At 35.9% G+C, this 15,784-nt stretch overlaps 1 protein-coding gene across 1 annotated transcript; it reads left to right on the forward strand.

The window, feature by feature from the left end:
* Positions 1-780: 780 nt before the first annotated feature.
* Positions 781-3,346, forward strand: LOC142621083 (uncharacterized). Its single transcript, XM_075794398.1, has 2 exons — positions 781-1,828; positions 2,970-3,346. Exons 1-2 carry the CDS (start codon positions 978-980, stop codon positions 3,031-3,033), a joined length of 915 nt encoding a protein of 304 aa, XP_075650513.1. The 5' UTR covers positions 781-977; the 3' UTR covers positions 3,034-3,346.
* The last annotated feature ends 12,438 nt before the right edge of the window (positions 3,347-15,784 follow it).

Here is a 15,784-nt window from a genome sequence, read left to right on the forward strand (position 1 = left end):
TCACGAAAAAAGTACTTTATTAAAAATTAACAAAAAAAATCTCTGATTCAGAAAAAAATAACAATAAAAATGAAAACTATGACCAAAGAAATACTACTTGACTATAAAAGGTCTAGAAGACAAAGAAAAGTATATATATAGAAGGAGAAAAACAAAGTGCCTTGCCTAGAAAGAAAGTCGAAACCGGTACTCAAGGCTTAATCAGACAATATAATTACTAATCAACGATCATATATTCCACAATCACATAAACTATTTTTCTGTTGTGTACGTGTGTTTGGATGGGACGATTTTCATTCTTTTAAAAAATGACCAGATATTTAAGAAATCAATTAATTAATTAAATCCTTCTCGACCGACCTTGGGGACACGTTATCAGATATTAAGCCAAAAAGTCAGCAATGTGGAGGGGTCATAGGATATGCATATCAGCATATGCTAGCCTTTTCCATCCACAAAAAAAAAGAGAGATGAAGATGAAAAGAAAGACAAAACCCAAAGCTCCTCAAAAGACACAAAAGCCTAAAAACAAAGAAAAAAAAAAAAAATTATATGGCCCTCCATCTAGAACAGCTTGACTTTACAAATCCATCCCTCCCTTTCCATCTTAATCAGCAATGACCTAAAAAGTCTAGATGCAGTAAACTGTGACAAATAATTTGAGGACCAATAAGGTAACAAGTTTTTACCTTGGTAAGTAAAAAAAGTACTATTAGTGTCGATTGAGATAAGAACTGGTAAAAGTTTTTATTAATAAGTAATGACTCTTGGCGTATGTAGGATTGCTCTTTGCTAATAAGTAATAATCCCTCAATTAAAACTTAGTTGCCAAGAAATTGACAGGAAGACTAAAGGGTCTGTGACGTTGATAATGTAATGTCCCTACACCACCAACCATCACCATTCTTTCAAACAAACCAAAATCAAACACCCTTGTAATATCTCTCTCTCTCTCTCAGTTTTCCCGGGAGAAAAATATGCTTGATCCTGGCACAAAACTACTCCAAAACCGTACACAATCCACGGATCGTATTGGAAAAGTATGTGCTGATAGTTATGACAGTTCTGAACCCCGGAACTATGGTCCCAGGGCTAGAAAAACTGCTCAAAACTACACAAAATATAATAGTTGGAATGGCATGGAAGTGAAATTTGAACCAGAAATGAAGGTGGTCGATGAGTCTGGCATTTGTTCACCGCCTTTGTGGAAAACAAGCCCACCCAGAAGTCCCCAACACAGAGCAAATCACTACAGAAGCTTATCTCCAACATCAAGAACCCAAGCCATTGCCAGAGGCCAGAGAGAGCTCATGGAAATGGTCAAGAACATGCCTGAGGCTTGCTATGAGCTTTCCTTGAAAGATATTGTGGAGCAACCAAAAGTACTTGAAGCTAGAGAACGAGAAAGTAGTGTGTCTGAAGAGAGGGATTTGAGCACTGAGGTTTTGTATAAGAGGGAGAATAGTAAGAAGAGGAATGATAAGAGGGCACAATCGCAAGTAGTGAAAAGAAGTGCAAGCATAAATAATGGAGGGTTTTATCTTAAGATGGTGTTTCCTGTATCTTTAGGGTCTAAGAAGAACATTAATAAAAAGAAGAAGAATGATCAGTCTTCTGTGACAAATACAAGTGCAAAAGTTTCTCCTAAGCCTATAGTACAAGATGGATCTTCAAAGGGTGTAGATAAGGAGTGGTGGAAGAAGAGAATTTCAGTATCTGGTGAGAGTGAAAGTGGCAGGTCGAGTACTAATAGCATGAAAAGCACTGGAAGCAGCAGCAGCAGCAGCAGTAGAAGCAGCAGAAGCGGAAGCAGAAGCAGCAACAACAGGTATGTATGTTAGAAGTTAGAACTCATATTTCGATTACTGGTTTATGTTTCATTAATATCTATTAGACATAAATCTATAGAATTCATCTGGGTTTTGAATGGATAATTGGAAAATTTGTTATGAATAAAGGTTATGAATTTGGAGATAAGTGAAAAGCAGTATGGTGTTACATGTTTGGACTTCAATGGTTTGTTTTTCATACAATTGTCTATTCAAAATTCATTTTTTTGGGAATCAAAGAATCTGTTTTCTTGTCTGTTAGGAAAGTATAGCTGGGTTTCTATGCATTTATTTTATAAATTAACCCAATTATTTTCTTGACATTTTAGAAGCTGCTCTGGTCTGAAACAGAGGAACCCTGTTTTTGATGGATCCATTGTTTAAAAAAAAAAAATATATATATATATATATATATATATATATTTTGCGTCTGTAATAAATTAATAATTATAAATCAATTGGTTATTCTTGTTCAAAAATCAGGTTTTTGTGAAAATTCAATCTAGACTCTAGAGTATTCTGATGAATGTTGAAAGGAAAATATGGCTTCAATATCCATCCTATAACAGTATTGAAGTCCAAACTTTCTGCACGTACAACTTAGCTGTCCATGTAGCTAGATCCTTCTGCTTTGGCCAAACCTCTAATTCAGGCCAAGTACAAATTAATGATGTGGATTTGCAGTTGGGAATAGTTCATTGCATAGGTTTGTTTTCATTCAATGTTCAATAAATTTGTAGGGTTGGGTGTTCTGCCAAACATATTTAATTACTATCAAAACTCAAAAGCCGTTAAAGGGATAAACAGATATTTAAGAATCAAAAAATGTTAACTAATGTTGGTTAATAATCTATTTAAATAAAATTTTTATGAAAAAAATTAATATTTTGACAATTTTTTTTATTTTCTATAAAAGTGATTTTGCTTAAGATAGATTATCAACTATTGCTTTAAAGGGCATCCGCTTCTTTACAAATATTGGCCTGCAAAATTAAGTAGTTGGTATTAAATTAATTGGAAAATTTTATTACGAAATTTGAGCAACTTTTTCAGCAATTCCTGTCATTTTATTTATTTATTTATTTATTATTAATTAGTATTTGGTAGAGATATTTAAATGTTGGAACTAATGTAATGCAGGAAAAAGAGTGGTGGTTGCTGGTCCTTCATCCGCAACAAGAAAAGGCAAATGCGGAGTGAATGAGGTCCCTAGCTCTAATAAAAATAGGAGAGAGCACAGCATAAAGCATGTAATTATTCTCCCAATAATGCTTAGGTACAGAGGCGTATAGATTATCTGAGTTTGCAAATTAGTGTGTTTATTATTATATTCTTTACAGATTTTGTAAGTTTGTTTCCTTTTTCTCCTTTTTCAATTTCCCTAAAAATTCTACTACCTTGTTTGCCAAATAGATGAGATGAGTGATTGTTTTGGTTTTACTGATCCTTTGTTCTTGTAATTTTCTTTAATAATGAGTAATTTTAAATGGTTAAAAGGGTTTATCAGGAAGAGAAAATGACTTATCTATGAGGCAGAAGACTTTAATTCAACCCAACGCAATCTTCACATTTTTTTGGGCTGGTCCTGTCACTTGTCAATGGAATGAGCCAAAAGTATTTGAATCAACTTTCTCCAGATTCTTACGCAGGCCCTCTTCTTTTTCTCCATTTCTTTTAAGTTAAAAAAATGAAGGTTAGATTTTCATAATGCCGGTGCAAAAGATTTGATCAAATGAATGACGTATATTATCTTTAGTTTCAACCCCCCTTTTTTAATACACTCTGTTTTCAATCTAATGCTTTGATGGACAAAGTTATTATACAAACCAATCTAGACTCCAGAGGTAAACTGTTTTCCGTTTTGACTTAACTAAAACCGTTCCCATAGTTGATAATGATTACCCTTTTAAATCCTCCATAACAAATACACATCCGTCGCCTTTGATTCTTGATTTTGCTTTCCATCTCAAACAAATGAAAATAGATCCAGTCCATGTAATGATCAAATAACATGAAATTAAAACTTTATAGAAAGGTTAAAGATACGTGGAACATGAATGAGGAGGTTTGGAGTGGGATATCAAAAGGAGTATTCGATGAATAGGTATTGTTAGGGTCAAATTTGGAATGACAAGTTTAAGTGAACTTGGGTCTTATCATTATCATGATCACAATGTAGCATAATGAGGAGAGAGAGAGAGAGAGAGAGAGAGTTATTTTCACTATCACTCAAACAAAAAAAACCTCTGGAGAGTTAGGTGAAGCCTAATAATGCATGACTTCAGTTTTGTTCTTATTTGGAGATTAAAATAATATGGTTTTGTACCAATTTTGAGCAATATGTTGACTTAACCAACTTTGTTATGCCCTTTCAGGACAAATGTCCTTTAAAGAATCTGCTAAATGTAGCCAAAATTGGTTGATCAAGTGCTTTTGCTTGCGTTTGTGGCCAGGACATGGGCTTGCTCATGTGTTTAGAAATTTCACAAGTGTTCTAAACTCATTTAGCTAAATCTATCTTTTGAGCCCATAGATAAGCTCAATATAAACCCACTTTTTACTCCCTACACCACACTCAGAACTTGGGTCATATCCCAAAATTTAAAGAAAAATCATAAAAATAGTGGGCCCCAAAAGATTAGACTTGTTTTGTATGGACCTTTATAAAAAAATAGGCATCAACAGGAATTTAATAAACCACTATTTTTACCCTCTCCTTAATAATGAAAGCCATCTACTCTTATTATTCTTCAATTTATTTAGTTAAAAAATACTATAAATAAATAAATAAATAAAGACCTTATCATGTACGTTTACATGTCACTATTATACCAACATTGTTGGTACGATCGATATTACTAATGCTGTGGTGACATGCTATTGTGAATGAATGTTGCTCCTGTAAATGAGGCTGCTATTGATGTTGCAATATGCTTGCCGCAGCTATGCCTGCGGTGTTTAGTGTGTTTACTGGTGGTGTGCTAATGCTAAGTATGTTGAATTTGTTGAGCTACTATAAGCTGCTATTCAGTTCCAGCATGTGATTAAATCATAGGAGTTTGCTAGAAGGATGCTATTGTTTTAGTAGTTAATTGTTAGTTAGTTCGCCAACTGTTAGGATGTTTTGGCTAGGAACTCGAGTAGCTTAGGTAATATGTTGTAGTGTGTAATATACTGATATGGAAGGCAATTAATGAAATAAAGAATTCTAGTTCTTACTTTCTTTGTACTAAATCTCACATTCTCAATCCATCTTCTCAAGGAGGCCTAGTTCCCTAATCATTACACAAACTTTAGCAGGTTTCTATCAAGGGAAAATGTTGTTATACACACTATGTTGTTGTAACTTGAAATTGAAAACATGATTTCGAGTTACGTTTTCAATTATAAAACATTGAATATAACAAACATAGCTCTTTTAAAACAAAGAGCAGGACATGTCATAATTGATAAGAATGTCAAACTCTTATATAACTTATTTTGAATAGTTATTTTCATTTTTTCTAAAACAAATATTCTTATTTATTTATTTTGGTGAGAATCTTCATTGTGGACTTAAATGTAACTTTAATACCTAGGGACAGGCTCCCCTCCTGTTTATAACTCTTCCGTTTTCTCCCATTTTAACTCTCTCGTTTTCTGCCATTTTAATTTAGATGATTGACACGTAGCACACATAAAATTCAAGGGTTAAAAAACGTCCATGACATATTAAGTTTTTTCTCTCCCTTTGTTCTCTCTCTCTCTCTCTCTCTCTCTCTCTCTCTCTCTTTGATCAACAACATCGCCCTTATCCTTCGGTGGACAACGGCAGTTTGGACTGAAGCAGTGGTGAGATTTATGGCTGAGAGCATCAAGACTCGGTTTGGTGGTGGTGTGAAACTAAACAGGGAGGTCCTCCAGCTGGGTAGATGGGTATGAGTTGGTTTCTTTGGGATTTGCAGATATTGATTGAATGAATATGGGTTGGGCACTGTGTGTGATTAATGGCTTACGAGTGACTTTTTTTTTTCTTCAACCAGTGCCAGTGGTTGTGGAAAATTAGATCGGATGTGATATGGATTTTTGGAGTGGGATTTTCGATGGGTTGTGAGTTTGGTATGAGCTGGGGTTAGGCCATTGCTAATTTGCCATTGTTGTGGCGCAGTGATACAAAGAGAGACACTGTGTTGAGATTGTGAGTTAGAGTCTTATAAGTGATTTGCTCTGATGTAGATGCAAGTGTCAGTAATAATGATGGTCGGAGAAAGAGGCATATTTGGATTTGTCTGTTAACCATTTTTTCCTTCATTGCAAACATTATTGATAGGCCAAGAATGTATTAATCCCTTGTGATAAATTAATTGATTAATTATCCAGGTGAATAACTTAATCCAATTAACATGCAAAGCGCGTGGTAGCATAAACAAATCACCAACTAAGTTAATATGCAGTGAAAAATAAAGTTGACACACGATTTGTTTACGAATAGGGAAAACCTCCAAGGCAAAAACCCCATCGAGTGAATTTAAGATCATCACTCTCGAGAATCCATTATTATCACAACAAGCGGTTACAAGTAAAGGAATCCCAGTACCTTATACCAATTTACAGTTGAACCCTTACCCCAATACACAATTGGACTTGTTCTGTAGTGACAATTTCTTTTTTTCAATGCATGGCTCCTAGTATATGACTAACCAATTGATGCGTGGATCTTAGTATGCAACTTAATCACCAATTTAAGAAAAACGTTGGCTGCAAAGTTCTTCAGTTCATCAAAATGATGAAGATCACGAAACTCCTTGGTCACAAAATCCAACGGCGTACAAACGTAGTAGCTCCTTCAAGAGAAAGATGAATTAGGGAAAATTTTGTTTTTGGTCACAATTTGCATGAATAAGACTTTGCTCTACACTTATGCAACCTTTGACGACCCTTAAAATAATCCTTATATATGTTTAGGGTTGTGAGAAAAGAAAGCCTAAACTTGTACACACGGATTAGAGTGAAATCAGATCTGAAAAACTGATTTTCATAATTCTTGATAGATAGGCTATCTATTGAGCAGTTGTCGAGCATCGGGCTAAAGCAGCCTTTTAAATCTTGAAAGATGCTATTTGTTGAGTTTTAAAATCCAGTACTTCTTCACTTGTTTCTTGGACAGATTTTCATGGTTTAAATACTTGGACTTGAACTCTTGTTCCTTGAAGTATTAAACACATCTTAGATCTACCCAATTACAAGTAAAGTGAGTTTTGTCAAAGGATTAGCCAATTCTAAATGACATATGTTCCTAACATGATTCACATATGTCCTAACAATTGTCATAGGCTAATTGATTTTTTTATTTCCTGGGAAGAAGTCATAATAATAGGAACTCAAGACATCGAAAATTGATGAGATAAAATATAAAATTCACATTCTATTTTTTTAGGGAAGGAAGTGAATCCTGCCTCAGTCCAAATTGCCATCGTCCAGAAGTCCACCAAATGTTGAGGATGGTGATCTCTGAGAACTCTCTTTCTGATAATAAGAGGTTTGGAAAATGAGAGAGCGAGCAAAAGATGTTGAGGATGATGATCTTGGTCAGAGAAAGAGGCAACGAAGAGAAAAAAAGTGAGAGAAAAAGCATAATACAAGGTGGATTTTTTTAAACCCTTGGATTTTTTGTGTGCTACGTGTCAGTCATCTAAATTAAAATAGGAGAAAACGGGAGAGTTATAAACGGAAGGGGAGCTTGTCCCTAATACCTATATTATGAAATGAATAACGAAATGGAGGTTTATGAATTGAAATTTGTGAAATTGCAACACTAAACTTTTTTTTTTTTATAATGATTCTAACCTAATATATAATTTATAAATGTGGATCGTATCATAAAAAACTTTTATATAAAATTTATATGAAAGTGATATAATAGGTTATAAATATATTCGGGCCCATTTGGTGTTACGTAACCAGACTCTTTAAAAGAGTTTAAATACCTTTAAATCTCTTTCACGTGAGAAACATAGGTGTTTGGAAATGAAAGCTCAATTAGTGTGTAAAACATTAATGAATGTTTAGACCCCCAATTTCAAATAAAACCAACACAAGCTTATACCCAAACAATAGATGTGCGGAATAATAGGTACAAGCAAAACCCAAAAAAATAAAAAACTCTACACCATAATTAATCACAACACAACAGCAATTAAAAGGTAAGAGTAAGGGTTAGAGAGATGCAAACACAAAGATAACATCGGCACGTGTTATCGAAGAGGAAACTGAAGAACCCGGCGAAAAACTTCTTTGTCGCCCTCCAAGCGGTAAAATGATCCACTAGAGAAAAAAGTTGAGTACACGAATAATAAAAGACCCTCTAAGTCTAGTCTACCCAGTGTACTGGAGCCCTTTACCAACTAGTTAAGCCTAACCGTGTCTTCTTTAGCTTTCTGGATCCCGCAATAAGCCTATTGCATCAACCAAATGAATTGGTCCTTTCAGAATTGCTTCCCAAGCACCAAATTACCTCCTCACTGATATGGATATGGTGAGATAAAGATTTTGCTAATAAACCTTTCAAGGGTATGTCAATGGAGAGGGTAAGAGTAGAGGAATTTGGAGAGTCAAAAGTCTAAGATTGTGGATGAGTCAATCTTGGTTTTCTCTAGGGTTTCTCTCTCAAAATTCTCTCTGGAAGCCCTCTACATTTTGTAGGTATAAAAGTATTTATAGTAGGGTATGTGAGGAATGTGAAAAGTCATTTTTTTGCAAAACAAGTCATTTTGGCGACTCATTCTCGTGACTGGAACGAGTCGCGAGATAACTGCCAGGTCAAATTGTACTTTTTGTCCTGTAGTGTTCTAGCTGTCGTGACCCTTCAATTTCCTGCATGCTTCACACGTGTGACATTTTGGCGAGTTGCTAGTCGTGAGTCACTCGCGAGATCCAGTCGAGAGAATACTTTAAATGCAGACACACTTGAATTTCTTCACACTCACACACACACAACCCTTACATTAATCCCACCTAAATATCAGGTATCTAATTGTTGAAATTACAAGCAAATTTGGCATGGAATAAAGCCAACAAATGGTTGAATAGATTTAACCTTACAATTTCCCATTTTGGCTATTTTGTGACAAAACCCTAAAACAGACTCTAGTCTTAAAATGTGAGTTGGGAACAGTTACCAAAACTCACTCACACCTAACTCTAGATCTAAGAAGCTTTTGAACCATACCGACAAGTTATCCTGAAAACAATAATATAAAAAGTTCATTGTAAGCAGAAATCTTGGAATGTAAATGGAGCAAGCACAATGAGATCAAGCAAATATGAATGTAACAATAAAGCATAGCTTGATCATACAAGAACAATCACTATAAATAGTGACCACAATGAACATTCATATGATGAATGAACATCCAAACATGCAAGCTAATAAGCTCAATGCAAAGTATCATTTGCATGTCTAACACTCAACCGATGCAGTACCACTAAAGCAATTGCATCAAGGATAGAAGATCTAACAAGGGCGCAAGAGTGGAGTACTAAAGAAAATGCATAACATTAAACTAAAAGTACTTAGCTATATAAGCAAAGGTACAAAACTAAATATTTTCAAATACACAACATAATCCATGAAATATGAACATAAACTAGATATAGCAGCAAAAAGTAAATAGACTAGAAAATGTTGGTTGCTTCTCTTGCTCTCTTCATTTCATTGCTCCCCCTTTGATTTAGCTCCTTCTCCACCTATCATTGCTCTCTCTCTATAACATGAACCATCTCCCCCTTTTTGTTACGGAATAGCTAGTTGTCTTCTTCTTCTAGCTTCCTTTGGATTTGATCCAATTGCGTTTGGAGAGAGGTGAACTTTATATCAAACCGGGTATGTTGAGAGTGTATGATAGATGCGAGGCTTGACACTTTGGTGCTGAGTTCTTGCATAGATGTAAATATGTAATCCAACTTCTCATAATTGGAGTGTGAGCTAAAGCTTGTATCATCTTGAGGAGCAGGACTCTCTTGCTTGACATTCTTTCGGCTATGGCCAATAATAGCATTGAGAGTGCAAATGTTGATTGGACTTTGCATTGGATGAGGGTACTCATCGTCCAATATGTGTACTCCTTTGAGTTTCAAAATATTTGAAATGAGGTACCAAAAACGAAGGCAGTTCCTTAAAGCCGTCCTCTCAGCAGTCTTGCACAAAATGTGGAAGATATGTGAACATATATCAATTTCTTCATCAGTGATCAAGTCATGAAGAAATAAAGTCCGTCCAAGATTCATGTACTCGATGCTTGAGTAAAGATAGAGATTATGAAACATTATAGTAGTGAGAAACCTCAATTTAGGAGAGGGTGATGACACACTGATTGATTTCCGATTAGGAGAGATCTCCAAGTTTTCTCTAAGAGCATCTCGAAGCATGTCAATTTCAGATCCAAATCATCATACACCGGTGGTGTGACAAACACAGGTCAGTTGATGTTTAGAATAATAGCAAGATTAGAAGGTGTGATTGTGAAGTCCTTCCCCTTACCCAATGTCTTAGCTCATTCCCATCGAAGATGGCATTTGCATAGAATTCCTTTACCAGCTCTTCATAAGCATTGTCAAGATTGGACAGAAGGTAGTTCCAATCTTTGGAGGCGAACCATCTTGGAAAGTTCGTATCAAGAAGAGAGCCTTGTTCAACAATCCTTTCAATTAACATGGGGGCATCCTTGAAGCAGTTCACATATGCTTGATATGCGACATATGATCTGAACTTATTGGCATCATAAAATTCTATCGTTGATCGAGTCTTCTTCGACTTAGGGGAGAAGCTGTTGAGATCAATTACCGTTTCTTTGCCCTTGCTACTTCCTCCTGTCACAGATGATTTCTTGAAGGGAGACATCTTCAAGCAAATATCATGTAATAACAAAGAGTAAGATGGAACACAAATAAGAACAAACTTGATTAGCAACACGTTAGGGCCAAAACAATTTTTTTTTTGAATTAAAACTCTAAAAGCTGAAATTTAAAGAGAAATTTAGAAAATGGACATGTGTAGATGCTAAACATCAGATAATGATAAATTCATTGGTATTATCCATTCAACATGTCAAAGTGTGTGTGTGTGTGTGTGTGTGTGTGCAACATATGCAAAAGTGTGCAAATTAGGGCAAAGTGTGAAAACACATAATCATTTGATGTTTGAAAATCAAAGAAACATGATTATCCCCACAATTTTTGTACTCAATGGAGTCCAAAAATACACACAAAAACATCTAAAAGACATTTTATCATAAACATGGTATTCACAACATAACACAAATCATAGTACAATGTATAAAAATGAAGAACAAACATGTAAACATGTATAAAAAGCATTATACTAGCAAAACCAACAAAACCCTAATATCATACTCAACAAAACATCAACAAAAACCATATTCAACAACCATATCTCAAAATCTCAACATATACACAGAATCCAAGAAATCTAGGGCTAGAAACTTGAAATACAGTGAAAATAAGAGAAAACCTATACATTTTCTTCAAGATTGATGAAGGATTAAAAATGAAAATGGAGGTTTTGTGAGTAAAAATGACAGTTTTGGGAGAGGAGGGGCGGAGAAGACAGAGAGTGCACATGATGCGAGGGAAAACTGAAAAGTTTTTGAAAACTGTCTTGGATTTAACCCTATTTGTGTAAAACACAATTTTTGCGACTGGAATGACTCGTGAGCAAGTTGCTAAGTCTTTTTCGCGACTAGGAGATCCACCCACGAATGAGTCTTGAGACCTTTTGTGTAAGCTCGCGACTAGAGTTTCCACTCACGACATAGTCGCAAAAATGAGTCGCTAAAGAGACCAAAACCCAGAAATTTTGAAAAATTTTCAAAGTGTTTTTCGCAACTGGGGGACTTACTCGCCAGAGAGTCGCGAAAGCTTTTGAGTAAGCTCGCGACTGGGGCCTCGTGACTGGCATGACCCGTGAGTAAATTACCAAAACAGAGTTGTAAAAATTTTTGGATTTTCTGAAATTTTTCAAAACAAAAAAACTTTCCAAAAAAAACCAAAAAAATACTCAAAAATCTTTTTGATGGTTGATCAACATATGATTGAGCATGTACAACACATTTAATCAAGTACGATCACACAAATGAATAAGGCATTCATTGAATATAGACATGTATAATGTGTGTGGGTACCAAATGTGAGATAGTTCTTAGTCTAATGTGAAGTTTCAATGATCAATTTAACCAAGACATACACAATTAGCACTAGGAAGAGTGACCAATCTCAATTATAGACATATGCATATATGACCTCTCACAAAACTTGATTACATAACATTGAAGCATTTCATTTGGCTTCTTACAATTCATAACATTTGATCATTATAGAACAATACATTTCATTTGAGATTGATGCCTGAAATTTTTGATATTTTGAAATGATGAATAAGCCTTTGGCTTTTTGGGCACCATACATTTTAATATAAGTCGCTTTCCCTTTTTTCTAGTCAAATACTAGTATGTGCGATGGCTTTTATCTATCTCTTTTCAAGATTTAATATTTGTTGAGCTATAGAGCAAAAACATAAAAGAGTGGGAAGATGCATAGGCACAAGTCTATGCATGTCTCAAGATCAACAAAACCATTGGCTAATCATCATGATAAGTTTGAAGATCTTTTTACAACAATCACATAGATGTCAAGATTTTTCCCACAATGATACGAGTGCATAAAGAACAAGCTATGCTCGTAAATGCACAAAGCTATTTGTACAGAGGTACAAGGCAAAACATGTGTGACACAAAACACGACAGTGCCGATCAAACTTTTTGGATTTTTGACACAAAGCGAGTAAAGATTGATAAAAAAGAAACAAATATTCAAAGCTTTAAAAATAGCAAAAACAGTAAAAACATGCTAAAATGACAAACATAAGCAAACAAACAACAATGTCACTACATATTGAAAGAATTGATGCATGGACATGTTCTAATGCTTATGCATGAGTACCCTTCTTCACCCACGTAGTATGTGCATTTGGTGTGATATCCTTAGAGGATTGGGTACTTGAATTGCGATTCTCAAACCTGAGGGTGAAGTTAAACACGAAGTGATGATGTCTATCATCTTCATCACCTCACCAACATCGGGATCCACATCTTGCCCTTCAGATTGCCTAGGGTTCCAATTCCCCTTCCCATGCCTTCTTTGCCTTTGAGGACTGGCATTCTTCAAAGCTTGAAGTTTATGGCAATTTGGCCTAGTATGTCTTCAGATTCCACAGTGGTGGCAAAAATGTTGAGTTTGAGGACCTCTTTGTGCCTTCAGAAGAGACTTTCCTTTTGGCTTTGGTTTGGCCATAAATGGATTTAAAGGCTTTGTCAACACCTTTTGAGCAATCACATTTGGCTTCTTGACTATATTAGGCTTCTTCTCAATCTTCACTTTCTCAATAGGTGGAGTTGTTACCATTGGTTCCTTGGCTTTCACAAACTTCATCTCCTTAGACACATTAGCGCTTGAGCTACTTTCACCGGTATATCCTAAGCTGCTTTTGTTAGAAAAGGGCTTTTGATGTGTAAGCACTTTGTCAAGTTTCTTGGAGGCAACACGCTCCACTTTGGCATTAGCTTGACTCACTTCAAGCTTAAGAAACTTGATCTTGGAATAGGCTTCGGTTAGATCTTCATTCAGGACCTCAACTTCGCATTTCGTCTCCTTATATCGCACTAGAAGAGTTTTGTAATCTTGCTCAGCTCTTTTCATTTTTCTTATGGCTGCTTTAGCCACTCTAGCATACTCTCTGGACTTCTCAAGAAGAGAATTATAAGTTTCTTATAATCCCTTTACTTCTTCATCTTCATCATCGGATTCCTCCCCAATCCCCATAGACTCCACTTCGGTGTGCTCACCGAGCTCTTCCACTAGAGTGCTCAAATCATCCGAAAAGTCCATGAGAGCAATGATCATAAAAGCATTGTAGTTTCCATCTCTGTCACAACTATCTTCCGAATCTGAGTTGGAGTTGTCCGAGTCACTAAGGGTAGTAGCAAATACTTTACCCTTTGCTTTCAAGTAAGTGGGGCATTCTTTCTTCACATGCCTATGCCCTTTGCACTCATAACACGTGACCTCTTGAGATGGAGAAGAATCTTAGAATCCTTCTTCTTGAAATCCTTTTTATCCTTCTTAAAATTTAAGAATTTTCCCTTCTCAAAAAACTTCCCATCCTTCTTAAATTTTAAGAACTTACGAAAGTTCTTAGCAAGGTACGCCCCTTCTTTTTCTACCTCATCCTCATCTGAGAAGTCTTGAGCTTCCACTCTCTCATTAATCATCTTGAGAGCAAGAGATTTGCTCTTCCTTTGTGATGGTAGAGATAACTCATAAGTTTGAAGGAAACCAATGAGTTCTTGAATTTTGATTTCATCAAGGTCTTACTCTCTTCAATTGCAGTAACCTTAGCACGGAAGTTCTCCGACAACAATCGTAGGATCTTCCTCAAAATCTTGGAGACCTTCGTCTTTTCTCCCAAGTTGAATTTGCTAATCACCTCTTCATTTAGCTTTCCATAAAAGGAGTTGAACGACTCATCTTCGCTAATCTTTAGTTCCTCGAAGCGAGTGGTGAGTATTTGTAACTTGGTGTCCTTAACCTTTTTGGTGCCTTCATATGTGGTCTCCAAGATTTTTCACGCCTCCTTGGCAGTTGTAACATGTGAGATCTTGTGGAATTCATTGGGTGAGACACCATAAAATATAGCATTTAAAGCTTTACTATTAGCATTGGCCGCTGCAAGGGCTGCCTTATTCCAAGTGGATTTGGCTGCCTCTAGTCTAGTCCATCTAGTCTCAACAGCGTCCCATACGCTCTCATCAATAGAGCACAAGAATACAAGCATACACACTTTCCAAAAGGCGTAGTTACTCCCATCAAATAAGGGAGGTGCATTTAGGGATTGGAACCTATCCATCTAAGGGTCAAGGATCACACTTAGGATATAGAAATCTAACAAAGTGTATCCGCTCTGATACCAATTAAACGCTCAATTAGTGTGTAAAATACTAATGAATGTTTAGACGCCCAATTTCAAATAAAACCAACACAAGCTTATACCCAAACAAAAGATGTGCGGAATAATAGGTACAAGCAAAAACCCAAACAAATAAACAACTCTACACCATAATTAATCACAACACAACAACAATTAAAAGGTAAGAGTAAAGGTTAGAGAGATGCAAACACAAAGATAACACCAACACGTGTTATTGAAGAGGAAACTGAAGAACTCGGCGAAAAACCTCTCCGCCGCCGTCCAAGCGGAAAAATGATTCACTAGAAAATAAAGTTGGAGTACACAAATAACAAAAGACCCTCCAAGCCTAGTCTACCCAATGTATTTGAGCCTTCCAAGTTCCTGCTACCAACTGGTTAAGCCTAACCGTGTCTTCTCTAGCATTCCGGATCCCGCAATAAGCCCATTGCATCAATCAAATGAATTGATCCTCTTAGAACTGCTTCCTAAGCACCAAAATACCTCCTCATTGATATGGGTATGGTAATATAAGGATTTGGTTAATGAACCTCTCAAGGGTATGTCAATGGAGAGGGTGAAAGTAGAGGAATTTGGAGAGTCAAAAGTCTAAAATTGTGGATGAGTCAATCTTGGTTTTCTCTAGGGTTTATCTCTCAAAATTCTCTCTGGAAGCCCTCTACATTTCATGGGTATAAAGGGTATTTATAGTAAGGTACATGAGAAATGTCAAAATCATTTTTCTGCAAAACAGGGCATTCTAGCGACTTACTCTTGCGACTAAAACAAGTCACGAGTTTGAGTCGCGATAACTGCCAGGCCAGACTATACTTTTTGTCCTATAGTGCTCCAGCTATCGTGACTCTTCAGCTTCCTGCTTACCAATTGAACTCTCAATTAGTGTGTAAAACACAAATGAATGTTTAGACCCTTAGTT

This window comes from Castanea sativa, chromosome 12, assembly GCF_040712315.1.
Source record: "Castanea sativa cultivar Marrone di Chiusa Pesio chromosome 12, ASM4071231v1".
Classification (NCBI taxonomy): Eukaryota; Viridiplantae; Streptophyta; class Magnoliopsida; order Fagales; family Fagaceae; genus Castanea; species Castanea sativa.